This window comes from Lampetra fluviatilis, chromosome 13 (assembly GCF_964198595.1).
Source record: "Lampetra fluviatilis chromosome 13, kcLamFluv1.1, whole genome shotgun sequence".
NCBI classification, from domain to species: Eukaryota; Metazoa; Chordata; class Hyperoartia; order Petromyzontiformes; family Petromyzontidae; genus Lampetra; species Lampetra fluviatilis.
This window is the reverse complement of record NC_136287.1, coordinates 11037393-11063074: the sequence shown is the minus strand read 5'-3', so window position 1 is coordinate 11063074 and position 25682 is coordinate 11037393. Positions and strand designations below refer to the sequence as shown.

The 25682-nt window shown below is 47.8% G+C and overlaps 2 protein-coding genes across 2 annotated transcripts in view; one reads left to right on the top strand and one right to left on the bottom strand.

Annotated features, from left to right (window-relative positions):
• Window positions 1–465: 465 nt before the first annotated feature.
• Window positions 466–12709, top strand: KLHL26 (kelch like family member 26). Its single transcript, XM_078862296.1, has 6 exons — window positions 466–555; window positions 5745–5927; window positions 6913–7315; window positions 8067–8261; window positions 9870–10032; window positions 10891–12709. Exons 1-6 carry the CDS (start codon window positions 473–475, stop codon window positions 11718–11720), a joined length of 1857 nt encoding a protein of 618 aa, XP_078718422.1. The 5' UTR covers window positions 466–472; the 3' UTR covers window positions 11721–12709.
• Window positions 12710–13826: 1117 nt separating this feature from the next.
• The window catches only part of IQGAP1 (IQ motif containing GTPase activating protein 1), a 72916-nt gene continuing 61060 nt past the window's right edge, over window positions 13827–25682 (bottom strand). Inside the window, exons 28-38 of the mRNA XM_078862294.1 lie at window positions 25339–25423; window positions 23326–23558; window positions 22277–22409; window positions 21406–21508; window positions 20609–20741; window positions 19720–19807; window positions 18398–18607; window positions 17435–17601; window positions 16118–16261; window positions 15582–15690; window positions 13827–14961 (exon numbers count right to left, since the gene is read on the bottom strand). Of these exons, the coding sequence (XP_078718420.1) occupies window positions 14848–14961; window positions 15582–15690; window positions 16118–16261; window positions 17435–17601; window positions 18398–18607; window positions 19720–19807; window positions 20609–20741; window positions 21406–21508; window positions 22277–22409; window positions 23326–23558; window positions 25339–25423 (1519 nt within the window). The 3' untranslated portion in view covers window positions 13827–14847. The remainder of the gene's footprint in view (window positions 14962–15581; window positions 15691–16117; window positions 16262–17434; window positions 17602–18397; window positions 18608–19719; window positions 19808–20608; window positions 20742–21405; window positions 21509–22276; window positions 22410–23325; window positions 23559–25338; window positions 25424–25682) is intronic.

The window sequence follows — 25682 nt, the reverse complement described above, 5'->3', positions numbered from 1 at the left end:
GTGGGGGGTCGGGGGCACTATCAAGTCACGTGGTTGGGTGGGGGGGCATGATCAAGTCACATTGATTGGGGGGGTAGCAGTTAAACCAAACTTTTCATTTAACCAGGTAAGACCCACTGAGCTATGTAGGTCGATGTCCACACGATGATAAGCCACTTCGGGGGGGGGCAGCCCATTCTCAGTCACGTGGTGTAACTGACATCAACGGTGGGGGGCAGCCCATTCTCAGTCACGTGGTGTAACTGAGACCAACGGTGGGGGGGGGCAGCCCATTTTTAGTCACGTGGTGTAACTGACACCAACGGTGGCGAGGTGAGAGGGGGGGCAGCCCATTTTCAGTCACGTGGTGTAACTGAATCCAACGGTGGTGAGGTGGGGGGGCAGCCCATTCTCAGTCACGTGATGTAACTGACACCAACGGTAAAGGGGGGGGGGCAGCCCATTCTCAGTCACGTGACACGGACGGGGCAAGATGGCGGAGTCTGGGGCAGGAGGAGTGGAGTTCGCGATGGAGCCTAGCGGCGCAGACATCGGAGGCGGCGGCGGCGGCAGCAGGTGGTGGGGAGGGCGGTCTCGTGCTGCTGCTGCTCGCTATGCTGCTGCTCGCTGTGTTGCCGGTAGTGGTAGGCTGCTGCTGCTGCTGCTGATGATGGTGTTTGTGGTGCGCATGGTTCCGTGGTGCCGGTAGTGATCGGGCAATAGTGGTGGTTGGTGATGGTGGTGATAGGGTGCTGCTTACTGGTGGTGAGTTGTGAATGTTGGTGGTGGTCGGGTTGATGGTGGTGGTGGTGCAGGGGTTGATGGTGGTGGTGGGGTTGATTTTGTGGTGGTGGTGGGGTTGATATGGTGGTGGTGAGGTTGATGTGGTGGTGGTGGGGTTGATGTGGTGGTGGTGATGGGGTTGATATGGTGGTGGTGGGGTTGATATGGTGGTGGTGGTGGTGGGGTTGATATGGTGGTGGTGGTGGGGTTGATATGGTGGTGGTGGTGGGGTTGATATGGTGGTGGTGGGGTTGATATGGTGGTGGTGGGGTTGATATGGTGGTGGTGGTGGGGTTGATATGGTGGTGGTGGGGTTGATATGGTGGTGGTGGTGGGGTTGATATGGTGGTGGTGGTGGTGGGGTTGATGTGGTGGTGGTGGGGTTGATGTGGTGGTGGTTGTGGTGGGGTTGATATGGTAGTGGTGGTGGTGGGGTTGATATGGTGGTGGTGGGGTTGATGTGGTGGTTGTGGTGGTGGGGTTGATGTGGTGGTTGTGGTGGTGGGGTTGATGTGGTGGTTGTGGTGGTGGGGTTGATGTGGTGGTGGTGGTGGTGGTGGTGGGGTTGATATGGTGGTGGTGGTGGTGGGGTTGATATGGTGGTGGTGGGGTTGATATGGTGGTGGTGGGGTGGATATGGTGGTGGTGGGGTTGATATGGTGGTGGTGGTGGTGGTGGGGTTGATGTGGTGGTGGTGGGGTTGATATGGTGGTGGTGGTGGGGTTGATATGGTGGTGGTGGTGGGGTTGATGTGGTGGTGGTGGTGTTCCCCAGGCTGGCACTGTGCGAGTCGGCCCACCCAGCAAGTTGTGGTGTTCCTCAGAGACCAGAGCAGCAATGACAACAACGTTAACAATTACAGTCACAACTAAGAGCTGTTTACTCTTAAATACAAGAAAATAGCAATTATAACTAATCTATCGTCATACGATAATAGCAAAAACTAATACTTAATATAAAGCAGTAAGGCTATTAACATAGCTATGTACCACAACTACAGCAATAACAATACATTACTTTCATTTATATTAAAAAAAACAGTGTTAGTAACGGCAATAACTACACAACGTGATCATCAACGATGGCATTGACAACTCTACTGTAATGCTATCATCATGTACAATAATGCATTATGAACTCTTAATGGTCTGACGGGAGATCGCTTGTACCACAGGATCTGCCAATCCCCACAGGAACGCATTGCACAGTTTCGACCACGCTAATGCGCACACACGGGGCCACTGATGAACGAGCAACCAAACCCCGTGCAGCATGCTGACACAGAAATAACCACTTTGACGGTCTCATGATTTGAATGCGCTTGTGGCTCGAAACACTAAAACAACATTAACTTATTAATGCCCGACTCGGCCACCCGTGTGGGTCAGTGTAATTGCGTTAGGGGCCATTCATTTAGTCCGTACGCATGGAGGGGGGGTCAAGCCACATGCGTTCGCTTGCGTATGGGGGGTCTATTGACAATGTTACGTACGCATAGGAAACGGGGGGGGGGGGGGGGTGAAGCCTCGATAATAATTTGTCTACATTGGCCTTCAAATGAGTTAGATAGTCCGGCGGTGGACTCTGCTTAAACACGTTGATATAATTAATCCTTGATCGTTTCTGCGTGGGTTAAATATCGGCCGTTCTATAGGATTCGGGGGGGGGTGGGGTGTAAAAAGTCCGCGTGCGTACAGGGAGGGGGGGGACGGGTCAAGTTTTGATAGATGTTTGACTTACCTACTCAATGGATGACCCCTTACTCTGCCTACTCGCTTACTGTCAGCGAGTGCATGACTTGTTATTGGTGTTGGAGAGCCTTCGACACTTCACGTGGCCTCAGAAGTGCACCTGGCCTGGCACAGGCGCCGTGGTGACGTCACAGTCACTTAGTGGCCAATGGCGGTGTGTTGGCGTTGGGTACAATGGAGAGGCATCGTAGTAACACGTGCACGTGGAAGCCGCTGGAGCTAAACACTTACATCGAGATTGACAGCTCACTTCTTTAAAGACTGCTTTTTGGTGTTTAGTTTTGTTACCCCCCCCCCGCACCTTCGATTAGCGCCGTTGGCTACGTACGGTGCGAAAGAAGTTCAACGTACATGCACACACGTACCCGTACGTCGACGCAACAATCAATTCTGGCCATGTGTCAAGTCCGGGGGTCGGCGATCAAAATATCGAGAAGAGCCATTTTTTTTCCCCTTCAAATTCGATTTTAAAAAATGCAATATTTCAAGAGCCGCAATGTGCTCCTTGAATAAAATAACATCACGAAGAGCCCGCAGGTTTGCCGACCCCCCGCGCTGACCCCCAGAGTGGCGGCTACTTCACCCTCTTACCGTGTGCATTGCCCCATTAACCCGTGCAACACTGCTCATTCGTGCCCATTGCGTTGATTGTGACTGTCACCTCTCACTCATCACCGCACGAGTTTGTGCTCCGCTTTTCATGGCTGTCCCGGCAGGCTCCCCGCCCTCGACTCTGCGTGAATAATTCAAGCACCGGTGTGGCAATCCGGCATTGAGCTGCTCCTCCAATACAATTGAGGATCTCTCATTACCGAGAATTAGCACACAGATTACACGAGTGTGTGTGTCTGTGAGAGACGTATAATGTGTACACGTTACAGTCCTTGTCAATGCACTGCTGGATGAGGGCCTCTCCGCACCATGCTGGCATTGTAAGGGGTTGTTTAGAACATACTTGCAGGTCAGTATCCCTGGTTGGTGAAGGCGGGCAGCATCGATGCGGAAGCATAGAAGTGTAGTACAACAATTGATTATGTTGTAATGCCCACAAAGTAGCCTCACTGCTTATAATACCTGTTATGCATGGTGCTTGCCAATCAAAACATTAGCCAAACCTCAAACCCGATTTGGTCATAGCCTTCCTCAGTATAATTTTGGACTGATTTGTATTATGCTTTGTTACATCTCTAAGGAGATTGTTACTGCTGTGCCAGGACAAACCTTACATACTGGGACTGGGGTGCTCCTTGTGTATACCATCCTAGAAAGGTCACCCATTTTTGGAAAGAGTTGAAGCCTTTTTGTTTAATGTTTGAAAAGGCATTGGCATGCACGCAAGCATACTTGCACATTAAACACTTTTAAAGGATGAAAGATTAGGACAACAATAATAATGCTTTTTTGAAATCTTTCCAAAAACAAGTTATATAATTTTCGATAAAATTCGCTCGTTGAGATATGTTTTTGACCTATAAAATAATTTATACTCTGTGCATCAAAAATAATGTTGAGTCGTAGGATTTTAAAATAAAAAATGTATATAGGAGATTCGCGTGTATATCTATACCGTGGGGATGCATTGGAGGCCAGTATCAATGTCTTGCTCACACAAAGCCAACTGCCCTCCAGGCACATTGCCACCTATGAAGAGGAGTCGAGAATGTTTTGAAGCACTTCTTTAATTCATCAATGCACAGCTACACTCGTTCCACAACCAACCTCGAACATCCGTCCCACAGCGCCCTTTAAACCATCTCCAATACACATCCCCGTCTGGCACGCCTTGGTCCGGGTGATGTCGTGTTTGCGTGTGCGTGAGGGTGGCTCGCAGATCCCCTACACCTATATGCTGTGCATTTTGAAAGTCAATATAGCGCGCGGAATATCTTATATCACATCGAGGGAAATTTACGTAACGACGTCCCTGCCTCAACGGAAACCTCCTGCTTTACAGGACAGATTTCGAGAGGATAATTGTTGTTGGTGGAGTACGTTGCCACCGCAGTTTAACAAACGTGGGTTTAAATACAGCAGAAAAAAGTTGGTGTAAAAAGAGTTTTTGCAAAGAGCATGGGGAGTTGATCATTATCCCATTTATAGCCCAAAGCTAGTGGTGGAATGGCCATTTTTGTTGGACACTTCTCACATGGAACACAAATGAACGTTTCTTGGAGCGATGAACATGGTTTATTGGCCGTTGCAGTGTTTTTCATTATTTAATGAAGATTCATTGTCAAAAATACTTCGAGTGAGTTGGTGACAGCATGACACACGGTGGGAATAAACACTTCGTCAGAAATGCCTCTAAAATTAATGCCACGCACACCCACTTGAGTTGTGGCTGGTGTGAACATTGGCTGCGTTCAACTGCCAGTACCTCTTAGAGCGCAATTGTAATGCTAATTTTTAATGAGATGTTTTGCACGAGCAAGTTCAGTGTTTGATTCGGTAAGCATGCCTTGCCTTACCCTACACAGGTCGGTCACTCTGTATGAACTGAAGTTTGTTTCGATCTATGTTGTCAATTTATTAATTATGTCCTGCATTTATTTTGTATGGTCTTAATTTAATCTTAAGTTATACTTTTGCTGCTTTGGTGAACATATGCAATGAATAATATTCCAATGTTCTGGCTAACTGGTGTTCAAGTTCAGAAGTTTCAGTGTTGCCCTCTCTCGTATGTATATTTTAGGAAATATCTCGGATAATTAGTTAATGAGTTTTATTAAGGTCTATTCATCGACTGGAATGTAGTCTTTATTTTCCCTGAGTGAAAAAAACCCTCTGATAATGTTTTTATTAACTTGCTATTAAACATATATCAGAGCTCTTTCAGATGGGTCTTTCTCAGTATATCCCTTATTAATTATTTCACAAGTGGAAGAAAACTAGTGCTCCCAGAAAGAAAAAAAAACTCTTACGCAAATGACAGATAACACCGAACTCCATATACATACGTTGTAAACCTACTTTCTGTACTGCCCTCTCTTGCCCCCCACCCCCCAAGCCCATCAGATGGCAAGACTGAAAACACGCGATATCTGCACAATCCATCAACCCGCATGAGGGTTGCTGGCTTGTTGACGCTAATCAATGCGGGGCTGGATCATTACGCGCTCTCGCCTGTGACATTGAGAGCTGCTGCAACCCCCCGTCCCTACTTCCCCCCTCACGCATCTCTTGCCCCTCCTTCGCACACCGGGTCCCCTCGGGCGTCTCCCGCGCTGACAGCGCGACGGAGCGGCCGAGCCTGCTGCGCCGCACGTTCACGGCGGCCGGGTACAGCGGCTGCCTGCTGCGCGGGCTGGCGGCGTTGCGCGACAACGGGCATCTCCTGGACGTGACGCTGCTGGTGGAGAAGGCGTCGTTCCGCGTGCACCGCGCCGTGCTCGCCGCCTGCAGCGACTACTTCAGGTGCCCAAGCGCTCTGCGGCCCTCCGCTTTGGAGATGAGTGTGGGAGAGAAAAGAAACATGTGGGTGTGTGTGCGCGCGACGTGGAGCTTTTTGTGCGAAACGCCGAGCTGTCGAACCCGGCGAACCGAGTTCGATTCCCGCTCGCGGCCAACACTAATGACGAGTCCTGAACCGGTCCTGGGCCTCCCCTAGGTCGACTCGGTCTCAAATGAGTAGCTGGTGCGATGTGTAAACATCACCACTGGGGAGACAAAGGCGGCTGGGCGTGGTATTGGCCACCTACCCCCTCGTTTGCCATGCCGGCCATGAAATTCAAGGCTGCCCAATTTATAGGCTATAAATGGCATTGATATTTCTGGTAGAAAGAATATTATTGACACATTCGAGTAAGTGTTCTGTACAAGCAGTAAAATACCTTTGAAATAAGTAATCTTTCATCGAATAATGTTGCTCATCCTGCCACATCTGACCATAATTATTCTGTGTCTCTATTGTCCTTCAGAACATTTGGACGAAGGGAAGTAGAAACATTTCTTACTAAAATGAACCCCAACAATACGGTCGGACCCCATGGCATTGCTCCAATATTTCAAACAAATAGGCGTCAGCCCTATTGCATCGCCAATGCACCCTTTGTTTAATTTGTCAATACGCTCCAACTCAATACCCACTGAAAGGAAGTTTGCTTATGTCTGTCCATTGCACGAAGGTGTGGATTCCAATAACCCATCAAATTAGCAGTCCTTTCTTAAATCTCCATATCTTGTTTAAAATCTTAGGAAAACTGGTTTAACTATTTTGAGTATAATGGAAAGTTCGCAGAACATCCATCTGAGCCGATTTTAAAACCTAATAGTTACATGACCGTGAGGGACAGTCACTGCTTGGCAAAACCTTCATCCAGTAGTGGATAGAACATGACCGACGGCGACGTGGAATGGTCGACATTCTCGTAAGCCAGACGGTTGTTGTTCTTGTGCACAGGGCCATGTTCACGGGTGGCATGCGCGAGGCGAGCCAGCGCGAGATCGAGCTGCAGGGGCTGTCGGCGCGTGGGCTGCAGCACATCCTGGACTTCGCCTACTGCGGCGAGGTGACGCTGGACATGGAGTGCGTGGAGGACGTGCTGGGCGCCGCAGTCTTCCTGCAGATGGCGCCCGTCGTGGGGCTCTGCGAGGACTTCCTCAAGTCGGCGATGAGCGTGGAGACGTGCCTTGGCGTGGGCCAGATGGCGACGGCGTTCAGCCTCGCCTCGCTCAAGGAGTCGGTCGACGCGTTCACCTTCACGCACTTCCTGCAGATCGCCGCCGAAGATGACTTCCTGCATTTGCCGCTCGACCGCCTCGTCTTCTTCCTGAGGAGCAACCGGCTGCAGTGCTGCTCCGAGGTGAGAGGATCGAGCGCTGAGCACTGACGTCTCCTCCTGCTCGGCTCCTGGTTTTGCTTGGGAGATTATTCGGCTGTACCATTGAAACAAAGTCACTGCGATCCCTTTTAAGCCAGTGTTTCTTGACTTCGGTCCGTGAGCCCCCCCACTATACCGATTTCCTTGATTGCCAACCATCGGATGCATCTAGAGTGGAGTGGCCCAATTTGTAAACATGTAAGAGGTCATCGAGAAAAGGTGGTCAGTGGGGCGTCGTGCCCTATGCCACCTGGCCACTCAAGTGGTTACGTGTTGTATGTATATTGAACTTCTTTCTCACCGTACGTAGGCAACAGTGTGTGTTGTTACCAATGTTGGGGGCATTACCCTGACAGCCATCGATTCCCTTGAGCAGCCTGGGCACCTCTGGGAGGCTCAACCGGGAGCTGGTGGTGAGCTCACAGCCAAAAGTCACGACCACTCCATCACTATCCCTGCCCACACCAGAGAAGCCTGGTGATTTCTGACATTGGCCCCACTGACTGCTCATAGGCCCCGCTCACTGCCCATAGGCCCCGCCCACTACTATGCTAATCCAAAATCCCAATGATAGCAAATGCTTCGGTACGCTGTCGGGGGGGAGGAACAGGCTTTCTAAAACCGTAACTGCCCTGGCCAAATTTGGACATTTGGTCTCTTTTTTTCAAGGATCGTGGTTTGCGGCTGCTTATAGGGTGGTGGGGTGTGTTGCTGTGCCCGCGACGTGGGGCAGGTGGATCTGTTCCAAGCGGCGATTCGCTGGCTGCGGCACAGCGAGGGGCGGCGGCGCGTGGCGCCCGATGTCCTCGCCCACGTGCGCTTTCCGCTCATGAGCTCGGTGCAGCTTGTCGATCACGTGCAGCCCGTGGACATCATGATGGAGGACCCCACTTGCCGCAGCTTCCTACTCGAGGCCTTCAACTTCCAGGTCCGTGCGCCCCGTGCTAGATGTGGAGAGAATGTGTCCCGCGATTCGCGCGATAGAAAAATAAGAATAGGTGTTTTACCCTTTCTGGCAATAAAGCCGGTGTTAAGATGTTCAAACACTAAATAGATGTTGCAAGGAATCAAGTCTACATTCACCACTCGTACTTGTGAACATGCAAACGAACGTGCTCAGACAATATATGCATTGCCTTCTAAACTGATTGGCCTACACCAGAGACAGCCTTCTTTATGGCCTAGTCTCACCAGTACGAGACCAGAGAATGCCAAAAGGCAAACAGTACGAAGACAATGCCACACGCATCAGAACATTTATAGCTCGAGGTGAGCAGCTACATATCATGGAACCTTTTTGCCAGTATAAAAGCATCAAAAATAATAGATTTTACCCTTGCTGCCAATAAAACAGGTGTTAAGATGTTCAAACACCAAATAGATACCTTTTAGAGCAGTTTCACCTTCATGCATGTGTGTTGAACTTCTTTCGCACCGTGCGTAGCCAACCGTGCTAATCGGAGGTGCGGGGGAAGGACGGCAAACTAAACACAAAAATCAGTTCTAAAGTAATGAGTTTTTAATCTCGATTTAAAGGTGCATTTTCTGATTTTTAGGAAGCCACTGTAGCTATGCACATCTGGTGGGAGGGCTGTATTGCTGGCTCAGCTGATGGGCACAATGGACGCAGATGAAATCATTTGCTTGGTCTCACCTGAGATGGGAAAAATATTTTTTTTTTTTTAAATTAAGAAATATTTATCACTTTAAATATAAGCAGACATGTTGAGGTTTTTTTCCTTATTGATATACTGTTATTAATTTACCACTTGTAATTTGTATAATTTCAATGAAACCGCAACTTCATGCCACAACTGAATTAGCACGATTCATGTTGTGCCAGCTTAAGCGTAACCATTTGTTGTTCTGTTCCATTGACTATACAATTTGGTATTTTTAAAGTATCCTAATGCGACCACATCTCAAGACTACTGTTTGAGAGTGGGTGAACACAAGGTGGAGATATGGTTCAGCGCTCGCGTGGCTTTTATCAATTCAACTGCAAGCGACACCATGAGAGGACATTGTGTGACGAGTGCTACATGAGGCTTGTGGAGGGAAAAATTAGGTAATTGCTGCCAGCGCTAATTGATGTATTTCACAACTTGTTCATTATTTGCCAGAGTTGTCCTCACCACATGCACACATGTGAGTTTATGCAATCTCTACGTGCCTGGTAATTAATGTGTCAGGAAATAAGTGTTCCTGCTGGCTTGTACTTGGCACCACTATTTTAGAATTGACACCCAGCCATGTTCATGTGTGGGAGTCGGTGCGTGTCTGTCCCTGCATTTGGTGATGTGGGCAATTTCAGTTTTCTTTCTCCCGATTTTTGTTGCCAGAAAAAAGGGGAAAAAAGCCCATTATTATTAATTGGCTGTGTCGGGTTTAACGACATTTATATTTACGTGATCCAACCCAAAAAAAACCTGCAATATGGATATTGGTTGCGGCAGCGTACGTGTTAAACTGCTATGAAGATCTTCTGCATCAGTAGCCAATTTGAAGGCCCCCATCCCTCTGTGCGCGAATGCAGGTGCTGCCCTTCAGACAGCACGAGATGCAGAGCCCGCGCACAGCCATCCGCTCGGACCACGTGTCACTGCTCACCCTGGGCGGGACGCCCTACATCGACCTGGACCGCTCAGTGAGCACCAAGGTCCACTTCCTCCCAGACAGCTCCTCCCGACACTTCAAGGGTGCGAGCAATTCCCCCCCCCCCCCCCCATCATCGCAGCGCGGTTGCTACGTCGTTCACGGCCAGCCACACTTTGTGAATGCAGCCCAAAAGCCGACTGAGTGCTGTTTTGAACTTATCTGAGCAGGGTCTACGCAAAGCATTTCAATAATTTAAATTTGCTCCTGCAAAATAAAAATAAAACTGGCCGATACGCTCGTGAAATCGATGGCTACCATCATGGGTTGGAAATTTACCAGCGCTCGTTGTGCTCCATTGGCTTAATTCGGTCGGCTCCCACCGTGCGCTGTACTTGTGATGTTGACGTATAGTGTCGAGCCTGCCGTCTCACGTTGGAATTAATGGTAGCGATGCCATGAGAGGGCATTTTGGCAGTGCTTCTGCATGTGACTTGATGGTGATATTACTTTTTTAAATTGATAAACGTTGTCATTGGCGAGCTCAGGACACAGCCTAGGAGGATATGTACAAATTAAGTGGTTTGTTTTCTGGGCTATCTTTAAGCACTTGGGTGGGAGAAGATGCCGCATTTGAAATTGTTGTTTGCGTAAATTTTCGTTATTTTGTTAAATTGTGAAAGTGTTGATATTTGTGCAGGCTGGAGTGAACATATAACCTGCATTTGTTTGCACTGCTACAATTCAGTTCAGTGCTAACCAAGTTGGCTATGGGTGCAGCTTGGACATTTCCATGAAATTCCACCCAGTGGCTCCAATTCGTCAACTCGTTCGTTAAAGTAGCGCAGCCAAGTGCGGCACGTTCACTCCGGGGCTTCACATTAGTTGTTGGGTAGCGTCGCGCATTCCAGAACCGTTGCTGACCGCTTGCACCATCTGTGCGCCCCGTGTCTGTACTGCAGAGCTCTCAGAGATGGCGGTGGGCTGCAGCCACCCGTGCGTGGCCGTGCTCGACAACTTTGTGTTTGTGGTCGGGGGGCAGCAGGTGCAGTACCGCAGCGGTGAGGGCGCCGTCAGCGACTGCTTCCGCTACGACCCGCACCTCGGCAAGTGGCTGCGCCTGCAGCCCATGCAGGACGCCCGAATACAATTCCACCTGGGGGCGGTCGACGGCGCCCTGTACGCCGTGGGCGGGCGCAACCGCACGGGCAGCCTGGCGTCGGTGGAGCGCTACTCGCCCAAGGACAACCGCTGGCTGTATGTGAGCGCACTGAAGCGGCGCACGTGGGGCCACGCGGGCGCCACGCTGGGCGGGCGCCTCTACGTGGCGGGCGGCTACGGCATCCCGGGCGAGGACAGGCGCGCGCTCCAGTACTACGAGCCGTCGCGCGACGCCTGGGAGTTCCGCGCCGCCATGAGCGAGGCGCGCGTGCTGCACTGCATGGCGGCGGCGCGGGGACGCGTGTACGCGCTGGGGGGGCGCGCCGACCAGGTGGAGCGCTGCTACGACGTGCTGGCGGCAGAGTGCTACGTGCCGGAGGCCGACCAGTGGACGGCCGTGACGTCCATGCGGACGGGCCAGTCGGAGGCCGGCTGCGCCCTGCTGGGGGACCGCATATACGTGGTGGGCGGATACAACTGGCGGCTCAACAACGTGACGAGCCTGGTGCAGGTGTACAACGTCGAGACGGACGAGTGGGAGAGGGACTTGCACTTCCCGGCGTCGTTTGCCGGCGTGGGCTGCGCTGCTGCCATCTTGCCGCAGCACGAGTTTGCGGGCGACGACGCTTAGAGGCCAAGCCTGGTGGGGTAATGCGCGGGGGGTGGCGACAAGGCTGGCAGCGGCGCATGAGGATGAAGAAAGCGTGTTGAAGAAACAAAACTTTACAAGACTCGATGTGTGGGCAAGTCGTTAAAACTGTGATGCGGTGATTTAAAATCAACCTTTTTTTTTTTGGAATGTAAGACATTAAGTTTACTGACTGGAAATAGCTAACTTACGTTTTATTTTGTAAGAAAATAGGTTAAGTCTGTCCTAATTTCCTCGGTTAATTCCATTTGTATCAAATGGTTATCTTGGTGGTTATGTCACTTTTAATAACTGAATCCAAACACTGTTTGCTTGAGGTACAATCCCAAAACCAAAGCTTCCCTTGCCGATATACACAACTATTCACTGCTAGAGTAATGTGAATTTAATAAGTGCTTTAAAATGTTGGCATAAAATGTGCCTAATGACAAGAGTTCCACATAAGCCCCCATTGGCATATTGCCTACAAACTATGAAGTCACTGGCAGTTCAACTGTACCCAGCAGCACTGAAATTATTATTGAACCAGCAATGCATGTGTAAATATACATCAATTGTAATTATGATTAATACAAACTGGTTGGTTGAATCCTTACATGCCTTAGTCTTTTGTTTTCGATGTGAAGGGGGCAGTCCAGTGGAGTACAAGGGCATTGGAAGGTGGGTGTTCTCCCCAAGAGGGAGCTCGCACAAACTGTCAGCAGACGAGTTTGCATGTGTGCATGAGCGCACCCTTTCTGTTCTGTCTATGCCTTGACTGCAGACACTGCGCAGCATGAAGTTCAAAGAGGTTTGTTGGGCATGTGTACTGCATTTGCAGGCTTTTTGAAATGATTGTTGGTTTTGTACAGTTGTATAAATGGTTTAATGCAATTAAAGCAATAAAACAACATTATTTTGTGAACACTTTATTTACGTGTGAAAGACGTTCTATATTTTTATCTTAGTAAAATGTTACAATTGGAAAACAATTGAACGAATGGTCCACTTTAGCCTTAACCTTCAAATATGATTGCATTAACAAAATTATTTTTAAATATTGTCCCTCATTGTCGACTTCAATTCTGTTAGGTAATTTTCCACCTGTGACAGGGCTTTGAAGTTGAAACTTAAATCTCAATTAATTGGGTTTTATTTAATAATCCGTTAAAATATGCACAAATGTGATTGGTTTGAAAGAATATGCATTTTTTATTATGCAACTACACCATTTGCATGCAACGTCATTTGATTGTTACATTTGACTTGAACACAGAGCAAATATTGACGTAATGCCTTCGTGACTGCAGGAATTTATATGCTTTGGGTCTTTCGGTAAAGTCACTAGATAGGTTGAAAGACAAAGTGAGCATTACTATTGGTAACAACTTGATCGGACATGCAGTGTTTGTTGACGTTTAAAAGTCATTTGCTTTTCATCACGAAGGAACCCCACCAAGAAAATATCGACCAATCTTTGGAAAAAAAAAAAATTCCGAAAGACACTCCTTGGCATGCTTCATCAATTCCTTGAGCATTTGTGCCTTCAGGAGGAAAGTAAAGTATCCATAGAAATCCCACATTCCAAGAACCGCCACTCATCCACATAACCTCTTGTATTCTCACACAAGCAACACAAGCCCTGAAGTTAGGTCAGTATCTTGTGCACATGATCTCCATGCAATCCACTAACCCCGTCTCAAGATGGATTTTCAGGCAAACATCACCACGCCCAGAAAACGCATGCATTAAACCAATTCTGCATGTGGAAATTCCACATTTGTGTGGTAGAGGCCATTTATATAGAACAAACTTTGATTTCCCACCAATTGGTAATAACTTTATCAACTGAAATATAAGGAATTTAATTGTTAGTGTTTTTATTTACTAAGTTTGCAAGTTCCCGGCTCAGATTGTTATGCATGTCGGCAGAGGGCCTGGGAGATTGCTATCATCACGGATTACACAGATGTCAAAACTCGTGTTAACCACACAAAGAACTTCCTTCGAGTAAGTATTCACTCCATATCAGGAAAAAAACTCCCTTTGTTTTGCAAAAAAAATGTTCAAAGGCACAACTCTGCCAAATAGATGTTGCGCACTCAGAACTCAGGCGAGCCACCCGCAGCGTACCAGCTACTTTATTTTGCATAAACAGCAAAGAACAGCAGAACTTCACTTCTGAGAGACATCAGAGAATGGATGAACTAAGAGAAGTCACTTACATGGAGCATCTCTGTTTATACATGATGCTATGCAGACGATTAAGCAAAATAGGAATAAGTGAAAAGTGGAATGTAAGAAGATTCATTCAGACAATGACAGTTTCAGAATAATCACAAGACAATGTAAGGCACTTAGTAAGAAGACTGCTTTACACCATCCAAAGCACACCCATATACTGTACGTTTGTCAGTGAATTAAAATACTCTGTAAAGAGAATAGTGTTAATTAATTTGTAATGTATAAATATTACCCTATAAATGACAACTAAGTGTTTCAAGACGTGATTGTCGAATGGTAAGTGCAGGATGTAATCTATGTACTGTTCAAAAGAGTGTTCAAACATTCTAACTTTTACTTAAGGAAAACAAAATATGTATATAAACGGGTTATACAATTTTTTTTATTCTTACTGCCAGCTTAATTAGCTGTCGTGTACATTGTGCAAAGGTTAAAAACAGAACTGTTCACCAATTGTCATTCCTTTCCCCAAGTTTGTGAGCACGTGCATCATTCCGTGAGTGAGAGGGTTCAATACAATAACAGTAGCGCCTCCGCATTTAGAAAACTACAAAAAATCGGCGCGTTTTCCGCCCCCCCCCCTCCCACACTTAATTTCATTACATCGTGACGCGTGGAATTTAATCTTATTTTCGGCCACGGCTCCCTTCCCCACCGTGGATACACAAACGCTACGTACATTCACCTGGGTGGGAGGAGAGCGAGAGGAGGGTTTGGGGCAGAAGCATACGGAAAAAGTGTGTGCTTTTAAAAACAAGGAGGCACACCTTGGGGTCATATTGGGGAAGAGGGTGGCATCGGCGGCGGGGGGGGTGTCTAAGGTCTAAGGACCCACTCGCCCAAGACGTTTTTTCCCCCCCATACCCTGCCACAGGGGGGCACCCCCTCACTTTCCATAGAATTTCTTGTTGAGCAGGAAGATGAGCAGATTGACGTTGACCTTTGCCTTGTCGAAGATCTTCATGACGGCCACCCCCTCGTACTGTAACTGCAACAGGTCCTGGCGGAAGGAAGATGGACAATGATGTTATTGGCAGGTCCATACATGAAGGGACCGTGCGTGTCTGGCAGTGCCACACCACCGTACACTGGGAAAGCACTCGGCTCCATTGGCAGTTCTAAGCCTGTGGTGGAAATTACAAAGTCTTCACACAGAGGGACCACACACACACCTTCCAGTGATTTGACTCTCACTTGTTGAGGTTCCGCAATACGTGGGATCAAAGGTTCATTCATTTGTGGTCAGGATGCTAACGGCACAACCTTGCGATTAGGATGCATGCTGCACTGCCAATTGGACAGTGTGGCTATGCAAACTGAAAAGTAAACCAATATGCCTCTCCCTGATCCATGAGGAAGAGCAGCAGTCTTGGGGGACCCCCAATTCAGTCATGGGAATTCCACATTCCCATTGTGAACAGTCTCCATAGATTGACCAGTTGACGAGGCCAAGTCAATTCAAACATCTATACGTTGACATACATGACAAGCTATCATATTAAAAGATCGTCATGAATTTTTTTTTACCAAATATCAAATTGATCAAATGGGCTTTTAGAAATGAACTTCAGTTATCCTCTGGGGGTTGAGTGGAATTGTGTGAGCTGGGTACACAGTCACCTGGAAATGCAGCTGTACTTTCTCCATCTCCACTCCCATGAACTTTGCTCTCACATCGAAATCGCCCACCTCGTCCGAGGGGCTGATGTCAAAGAGCACATTCTTGAACCTGCAACATCAGTCCAGCATTAGTACGTGGGTCCTCAATGACGTATATACAAAACCTTACAAATCCCACACATTTTTAATGTATTTAAACAACCTTGAACACGAAAATAACAAGAAAAAATTATTACGTACACCCTTTTGTCAATCCACTCCTGAATTTTAGGCCTCATTACATGGGAGGGGTTGTTTGACCCTACTTCACCATGCTGATCATAGCAGGTAGAGGGTGGGTAGATTCTTCTGCACTGCGCTGTCCCACTGTGGTTGCCCATCCGAGTACTACCCACGCTCAACTTAGCTTTCTGAGACCTGACGAGACCGGATGAATTCTGAGTCGCTTGGGCCAATGCATCGGTAAACGCACGGAATTCGGTCACGGCACTCTCGCCAAGTTGCCCCGTGCGTAGTGGAAAGCGAAACACACGTACTGGCTGGGCTGCAGCCCTTCGATCTCCAGCAGCACTCCTTTCTCGTGCAGCCGCGCTGCCGTGTAGCGCAGGTTCGTCTGCTTCACCTTCTTGCCTGAACTACCCTTGGCGCTGCTGCCTTGATGCACCGATCGCCGCGAGTTCCTTAAAAAAAAAAAAACGGACGTGCGCGCGACTATTAGCCGTAGCCTTACAAAACACAAATACGGCTGTTCAGTAGGAAAAACATAATGTTCACAGAACGCATTGTTAAATTATGGGGGGGAGCAGTTTTTAAATTGCTTTTAAAACAGATTTACAACCCTTACTGCAGGATAAAGGCCTAATGCTGTGTCAGTCATGGATGTTGTTTAACCATACTTCACCACGCTGGTCAGAGCGAGTTGGTGAAGGAGGAGCCAAGGGCCGGCTCAGATATCACTCGTCACTGCCGTTAGCCATGGCCAGGAATCGAACTCAAGTACCAAGTTAAAAGCTATTAAATACACAAAGTAGACATCCCGACATTATTTTGTGTTGTCAATTAAAAGCAATTGTTAGCAAACACATTCAACAAGCTCACAGCACATGGTCAGATTACAAAGTACATTTTTAAAGGCAGCACCTTTCACAAATATCTTCAGAGCAAGTGAAGTTACATTCATAACAGGAATGGGAGAGATTTGGGACCTATATTTCTTTTTGACCAACGACTGAATCTACGGATCAATTTAATTGTTAAGTACGAACTGAACTGTTTTTAATCCTTTTCTGATCCGATGACGTACACGTACGGAATGGAATCGATTGCAAATGGAATAAAACTGATTCTGAATGGAATCTGAAGTAAAGGGCCATGCGGGAGGGCGTGTGGCACAGTTTGGCGTCAGCTATCTTAGAGTGCGGTCGTGTCGTTACAGTTCTCTGCGGCGTGTACAGTACAATGTCTTTAAAAACATCAAGTGCTACGCTTCTCGAAATGAATTTAACGCGAACCGCTTGCACGCTACGAGATTCGGTGGTGAACGGGACCCCACCCTGTAACTTGCAGATGCCTCGGAACGGTAAAGGGTTAACGTGGACATTGCCAGGACAGGGGCTCAATCGGCTCTCCCTGCGCTGGAATCCAATATGGATTCAGCGCTCTTGAATCAGTCTCGCTGGCAACTTACAGAATGCTAATTCGTGTATTTGGGTCAAGGGAGCATTCACACTGAACCACTGTGAGCTTTACTCACAGTTCCCAATGTTTTCACAAGGAGAGATAAACCAAACCACCAGCAGAGGGGACAACACAGTCCGAGCTACAGGGTCCTGCAATGTCGTGAGATTACGCACTTGCCACTGCGGGCCAGGTTGTCGAGGCAGGTCTTGATGTACTTGTTGTAGTAGTCGATTTGCTCCTCGTAGAAGGTCGTCTTGGAGTTGAGGGCATTCAGAGTCTGCTGCAGCTTCACCAGCTCCGCCTTACGCCTCTGCCGGTAGCGACGCTGATTGCGGATGTCCTGCACGTAAAAGAAAAATAATTCTGGTAAACAAATTACGCCACGGGGCAGCGCATTCGTCTTTCAAGCCGCAACTCGCTTCTTACGGTTGCCCTGCTTAAACTGTGAAGCGTCAATATATATTGTGCACAAGACACCAACCTGAAAGACTACACACGGTGTCAAGGAGAAGGCAGGAGAGTGCTATCTATCGCCTTGTATGCAATGTTTTTGTTGCTACAGACACCTGTCAGGACACTCCTGAGAAATAACCTTCAAACGCAGGTAAGGCTTTTATGGGTAACCCTCGATTATTCATGGACAGATAGCCCAGTTGCAGATTAACAGAGCTGGTGGAAAAAGAAAAAAAAAACTTTACGTGCACTGCTGACTTAATTATTAGCCGCTCCTCACTCAGAGGGTCAGCTCACGTGGCCTCAATCAACATGTCAAACATGTTGGCAAGCAATCAATTACTTGGAGAAATACGAACAGACAATACCTTCCACACGTCTTGACCCCCCCCCACTCCATGTCGGTAAACAATTCATTTGCATACTCTAATTTACATACATTTTGCATGACGTGTGTTTTAGTTTTTCTCCGGGTAACCCTCCTTAGGCCACCATTACCCTAGATAAGCAACAGCTGACTTATATTACTGAGATCCATAATTTCAAGTTTCAAGTTTAATTTATTAGGTATAGCCCTGTGAGCCATTCGGCTCTCGAATCGGGTGCAACCGCAACAGACAAAAAACATGAACGTAATGAAACACCGCCGATGAGGGATCGGTATGGCGTGAAGCTTGAGAGACCTTGGCGATGTCATTGATGAGCTGCTGGTAGTTGGCAGCCGACGAGACGAGGGAAGCCGACTCGAGGATCTTCAGGTTCTTGGCGATGGTGCGCTTCTTCTTATCCAGTGGCTGGTCGGCCTCGGCCAGCACCTGGCCGCCTTTCATCTTCTCGGGCGTCTTCGCCGCCATGATGGTCCGCCTCTGGATCATCATCGCATGCTCCACCTCCTGCACTCATCGCCGCACGTGTATGTTCGCATGCAAGTCAGCCTCGTTTGTCTCATCGGCTCTGAGTGGAGCGCTTTTATATGCAAGGCCTTATATGATGACAGCCCCATCCCAGACAACCTCCGCTCAATGGGAGGTCATCACCAGTTTTCTGCAGCCCCGAACGCTGTCTGGAATACCCTCGCCCTGGCCGCCTGCACTTCTGACTGCTTCCCTCCCCCTGTTCATGTCCAGGATATCTTATCTTAACATAATATATATCACGCCTTAACTAAGGCGATTTGCAAAGAATTAATAACGGTTCACATGAATGTAATGGGCATGAGGTGAATTAAATAAATTAGAGGAAGCTATGGGGAACAATCTGCGATGTGTGAATTCGGTGAAAGCGAAATTGATGACGGTAAATGATGATGAATGGATTGAATGAATGAAAGCCATATAATGAGAATATGAAGAGGGAACAGTAATGGTGGTGGTTATGAGGGGGGGATTAAGAAGGTTGTGGGGCGAGCTAGGGAAAATAAGTAAGTTTTAAGTCACTATATATTTTTATATATTTATATAAAAAATGTAGTTGTCTATACCCCGAGCAGACATTATAGAATGGCAACTCACAATTACATGATAATCTGAGGTCGTGTGGTCTGTGGACCACATCATCTCATCAACCACTTTTCACCAAATTCTCTTTTCTTTGGACAGACAGAACTCCACCACTCTATGCCACTGCTGTAGTTTTGGCCAAAGTTGCCCATATTTGATGCGTCGCCGGAGGCAAAAGTCTACAATGAGCAGGCACTCCCCCACTCCTCCTACCCCACACCCCCACCCTCTCTCTCCTCCCTGGCTCCACCCCCCCTCTCTGACTTAAATATAGCCTCTTGTTACAAGCAGCCTCCTCTTGCCCACTTCGGCAATGGTTTATTGCGGTGGTTGTTCCACCTGATGACGGGCACTTGTGTTGCGCCCGAAACGTCGTGATTTAATTTAATTTCTTTTTATACCTACGTGACTTTACCGAAAGAACCCAAGAGTATAGAATGGTCTCCCTCTCGTGTTACATCGCTCGTGTCCTGTGTCTTGTGCTGCATCACCCCTAATCCTCCCACCTGCTCAGATGTGGCTGGAGTTTTCAGGATCTCGGCGAGAGTGTCTCCAGGCTGCACACGGATGACGTCCACAATGAGCCTTTTGGTCCTGCAGCCACACACACACACACAAAGATCCCTCGTTAAGTCTTATACGGCATCGGGACCTGTGCCGTTAATAACTACCCATTGCTAACACACAGCACGTGTGGTATAGCCAGCACCTCCCCCTGCTACCGGTCTCCCCCCCAGTGCTAAAGTTTACACGCAACACCACAAACATAACCAAGGCCGAGTCAATCTAGGAGACGGTAAAGGACAGGTTTACATCCACATGCCATTGATTTTGTACGACACCGAAAATCAAACCCAGGTTTGCCGAGTGCAAGAACCACTCCTCACACGTGCATACAACGACTCGCAGGCCAGTAGTCACAAGTGCGTTCTTATCCAGTAGTAGTATTTGGACCATCTTTTTTGACAAACAACTATTCTTGAGTTACTGTCACCTTACCATAATAAAGGCTCGGCCCTTTGTTATGTAGACTAGCCGTAGTGTCAAGCCGCACCCTACCATAATAAAGGCTCAGTCCTTTGTTATGTAGACTAGCCGTAGTCTCAAGCCGCACCTTACCATAATAATAAAAGTGGGCCAGTCCTGGCCCATCCCCCTCCCCTCAACCAGTATATATACGGGGTAGTATCCCTTGGAATCTCTCATTTACTTGATTACAGCAAGCGTGCTGTGACGGTTCCACCTGAAGACGGAAGCTTGTGTTGCCTCCGAAACGTCGTGATTTTTATTTTATTTTACTTTAATTAATTTTTATTTTTTACCTACGTGACTTTACCGAAAAAACCTAAGAATAGGGAGAGGAGAGTTGTGCAGGGAAGCTGCCCCCAGGCTTACTTGAGCAGCAGGCTCTTCATGTTGCTGTCATCTCCTTCTGGCACCTCAAACTTGCTGGTCAGAGTGAGAGACATCTCTGTCTTGGCCAGCTGCGCCTCCTTGTTGGGGTCAGAAGCGTCTCCCCCACCCTCGCCTGCATGGCAAGAGGTGGCACAAACAGTAGCAGCTCGCACCGTGCCGGGCTCAATGGGTGACAAAACCCTGCCGCGGTGACGTCTGCACGCCACCGAGTTCGATTTCTCAGGTGATGGCATCGGTAGTTTGCGATATCTGTGCGGCGCCAAGGCCCAACTTCCACCAACCCGCACTGACCAGCGTGGTGAAGTATGGTCAACCAATCCCCATGACTGACACAGTGTGGGAGGACTGTCACGCAGGAGATTGAAAAAGGAACGTAAATCAGTGGGGTTTTTATTGTTAGCATGAAACACTGCAATTATGTGTGGCAATATTAGGTAAGGTTCGAGTATTGTCAAGGTTAAAGGTCAATATTTTAATTGGGATCCGATTCTTTTTTAATCTATATTTTTCCTGCCTCATTTATGCCCTCTATTTAAATTGGGTTTTATTTTCCCTTCTCCCTTTTTCGTTAACCTAAAATAATGTATTCATTTCCATTGCACGATTTATAAAGTGTATTGTTGTAAGCGTAACAGTTGATTTTAACCCCTTAGAAAAAGCCCTGTCCGCATGATACGAAATACGAATCGTGAGGGCGTGTCACTACACGGACTGCACGATGCCGGTCGTGCGATCACGGGCAGCTGCCCCCCGTTGGCTTCTCACAGCGCGCTCACCGATGAGCGCCTGCAGGTTGGGAACCTCCCCCAGGTCCAGCAGCAGCTCATGCAGGGGGTCGTTGTGATCCGGAGCGATCGCGTCCTCGTGTTCCAGCAGTAACTGCGTGAGTACACAAAACACGGGGGGGGGGCACGTCAGAGCTTCAGCTGGCTCTGTGCAACTCTGTGCATAAAAGTACGTAAAGCCCTCTGATCAATCCACTGCCGGATGAGGACCACCTCGCACTATGCAGGTTCATTTTGTTTACTACTCTGGCCAGTGAGGATTGGTGAAGTTGCGGATGGAAATGCAAGCGCGTAAAAATATGCTGCTCTGCCCTCTGCTGCCCACTTCGTAGCCCTGCAAGCCTATGAACGCCTGTCTATGCATGGTTGTCACCCATCCATTCGCTGTCGAGGTTCACCTCTGCTCAGCTTCTGAAATCTGATGAGATATGGCCCATGACCAACCTGCACGGCTTGGGGAGAGAGCCCCATCCGGCACTGGAATGACAAAAGGGCTGCCGATGTGTGGCAACTGCACAAAACGCACGGGATGCAGCTTTAACGACGGTGCTGATCGCGACTGTATGGAGTGAGTGTCATCACCTCCTGTCCGGCAGCACACGTGGGAACAGAGGGGCAAAACTTTTTTTTTTTCCTCCAACTAATTTTAGGGTGATTATTTAAGTAATGAAGTGGACCGCCCAGCTCCACTATATTATTTTTTGCGTTCGGCGAAACGGCACCTTGGATGGTGGATCTACGCACCCGAAACGTGCCACGGAATAATTCTAAACAATATTGACTTGAAGACTCCTCGTCGTCATAAGAGAGGCGAGAATGGCCAGGAGGCTGGCCGTCGGCAGGGGGGGGGGGGCAGCCTCACCGAGTGCGTGTTGATGAGCTCGCCCACGGTGGTGTAGATCACGGGCTTGGACACGGTCACCAGGTCCGAGTACTCGTCAATGCTGAACTTGTCCTCGGGCTCGGGAACCTCGCACGCCGCCTGGAAAAACTTCCTGTAGCAGGAGCAGAGAGATGGGTTTCTCGTGTGTGCGCCACCTCCTGTGTACCTCTTCTACACTCATGCTGCATTTACAATAAATATATACTGTATATATATAGTTATATCCCTCGTATAGCCTTAGCAGACTTTTGAGGCAAGTGCTGTTAGCGAACACCTATGAAGGCCGGCACGGCACGGAAGTGTGGATGGTCAGCACAAAGCCCGACCGGCTGTCTTCCCAGTGGCGATGTTTACACATTGCACCAGATACTCATTTGAGGCTGAGTCGACCTAAGGGAGGGCCAGGACCGGTTCAGATAATCGTCACTGGTGATGGCCGTGAGCGGGAATCGAACCCGGGCCGCCAGGTACGTAGCGCAGCGCGCTAACCGCTACACTACCGCTCCCCACTACACACACATGTATACACAACATTTAGGTTAAAAACTCTTGTTCATGTTGTTTTAATTCCTAAGTAATTTAATATGCTGTATATTATTACAGAATATTAGATTGTTATACCGTACTATCAACCTCTTGTAGGAGCACAGCTCTTCACTCGTGAGTATTCAGAACATTTCAGAATCAGAATATTTATTTACACTGTAGGAATCCAATGAGCTTTGACGCTCTTTTTCGCAGATGTCCAGCTTAAATTTCGATTTAAAGCTTTCGTGACTGCAGGGATTCATCTTCTTGGTTCTTTCGGTAAAGTCACGTAGAATGGAAATAATAAAATAGACCTGTTCTTCACCTGAGGACGGCTGCTTGCGTTGTGGCCGAAACGTCGTGAGAATTATTTTATTATGTTATATTTTTATTATTTTATTATTTCCATTCTACGTGACTTTACCGAAAGAACCAAGAAGAAGATGTCCAGCTGTTATTAAAAGCCGCCAATCTGCCCGCACCCACCCCAAGCCACCCACCTGAACTTTTGGCTGGCCTCGGACAAGTAGGCATTCATGGAGGCCAGGTGCGCGCTGTCGCCCTCGAAAATCTTGTTGGAGGCAGCGAACTGCAGCACCTTGGCCACGGAGCCCAGGTTGCGGCGCTGATCACTGTGCAACTGTCCGCCCGCCGACATGTCGATGATGTCGAAGCCGTCGGGGGCGACAATGGCCGGGTTCATGTAGCGGTAGTAGAGCAGGTTGCCGACGATCTGCGGAAGGCACCCAACGAGCAGCGCGGGGTCAATCGCCGCACCACAGAGGTCACAGAGCCAAGCGTACGCGCGCAGCAGATTTGCCGAAAAAGAAAAATGCCTGGGATTTATTCAGCGTGTGCGGGACGTGGATACGACAGCTACTAAAAGATGTTCCGATGATGTGGAAATATCGCAGTGGACTCGATTAGACTTGACTGGAAGGTCATCACATGGCTATAAATCAAGAACAACTTTGCAAATTCATAATTAAGGGATTCGTGTACGCATGCTTTTAACTATACAAGTAAAAAAAAGTTGATACATTTCGTATGTAAATATCTTCCCCAAATATCTGCAAGAGACAGCGTGTTTGGAGTATGAAGATGAAACACATAAATGTAACAAAATGCAAAAAATATTAATAATCATTATACTAAATATCTTCCAATACATTTTGAAAAACTAAGCACACCGTTCATATCTAACCAATTTTGTTTACAGAACAGCAGTGACAGATTATTAGGGTTTAGCATGTTTAGAGTCAAAGCTGCTATAAAGGAAAGCACTTCAACTACTGCACTAGAGATTTGTACAGCAGGAGGATTCAGAAAGGGGCAGCAGAGCAGCAGGGAGGAAAGGCATCGCCCCCCCCCCTTAGGCCTTTGAGGCATGAAGCGTTCACACACAGTTGAGAAGTTTCGGTGATGAAAAACACAACCAAGGTGCGTCTTCGGTGATGCTCTTCTGAATCGGCTGAATGGCGTAGAATAACACACGAAGCGAAATGTTTTCAATCAACGAGGTTCATAGCCTCACTCAATCACCAAGCCAAGCACGGCGGTGCACTTGTGCAATCCGGTGCTTTGGAACCAAGAGATAGAGTACCATAGAGACTTGTAAAGATCCCAAACCCACGAGGCGGTGAAGTTGCAAGAAGGTGGCAGGACAGTTGTGGTGGGTTTGTGAACCCATCTGCATGGAACTTTGACCATCCATTTGTATGCAATGGTTTTCTCCAGATACTTCGGGTTTAGTCTCCAGGCAAAATGATTTGTAATGGAATGGGTCAAAGATGCCAATAACAAGACCATCCTGAAAAATATTCCTGAGACCCAATGAGATTTTCCATGGACACATTAATTAAATCAATAATTACATTCACGCTTTAATGTTTGAGGAACAATTCTCACACGTTTGAGCTGTCGTTCAAAATGTACTATCAACTTGCATTGCAGGATATTGGGTTGTCATGTCTGGATACTGTTAATTCAATTGGCAAGGGATATAATGCACATCTGTGATCCAGCCGGGGTTGTGGATGACACCAAAATGGCAAGTCATGACTTGCAGAGAAAATAAGTACTTGCAGGAAGCACTCCAGCAAAAGCAGATTTATGGCAGGATATGTTATCCTCTCGTATGTTTGAGTTTTCTCCCAGTTCTCAAGTTTTCTTCCAAATGCAAAAATATTGGACATGCATCGACATGGGCCTTTTGAAACTTGGTGGACAGGTCTTGCTCATGGCCATGATGAGAGTAGCTTGCCAGCAGGATCGGGTACATTTGCATACAGCAAATGCTGTATTAAACTACTGTAACTTGATAAAGGAAACACTTCCAGGAGGTGAAGAAGCCGGCTACGAAGAATAGAAGGGCCAAAGCTTGTGGTCAAGCAGGCGAAGAGGAAGCATAAGACGATAGAATAGGCTTCTTGAGGCTTCGCAGGGAGCGAAGGAAGAGGAGGAAGAGGAGATTGCCGAGCACTCGGTGGGGGTGGGGGGTCGACCCTTTCTACCTTGAGGAGTTCATCGTCTGTGGCATCGGGGAACTTCTCACGCAGAGAGTTCTTCAGCACCTTGGCAATGTACCGCATGCCATAGCTACGTGCACAGACACATGCTGGTCAACGCCACGGGATAAGACTGCGGTGTCGGGAAGTGTGGTGAGGCCTGCGTGCTATGGTTTGGTTTATAGATCTGCTTCGCTGGATAATATATCTCATCTCCATAATTAGGCGCATACCAGATGACATTACATATTGATACAGAAATACTTGGGTGTTAAGTAATTTTTAAATGTTCATAAAAACTATCAAAACTATTTAATAATGGAATTACAGTTAAGCGTTTGCTTTGCCAA

Coding starts and splice junctions, on each gene's coding strand:
- KLHL26 (XM_078862296.1), top strand. CDS start 473: ATGGCGGAGTCTGGGGCAGGAGGAGTGGAGTTCGCGATGGAGCCTAGC. Junction 556..5,744: donor GGCGGCGGCGGCGGCAGCAG/GTGGTGGGGAGG, acceptor CCGCGCTGACAG/CGCGACGGAGCGGCCGAGCC. Junction 10,033..10,890: donor CTCCTCCCGACACTTCAAGG/GTGCGAGCAATT, acceptor TCTGTACTGCAG/AGCTCTCAGAGATGGCGGTG.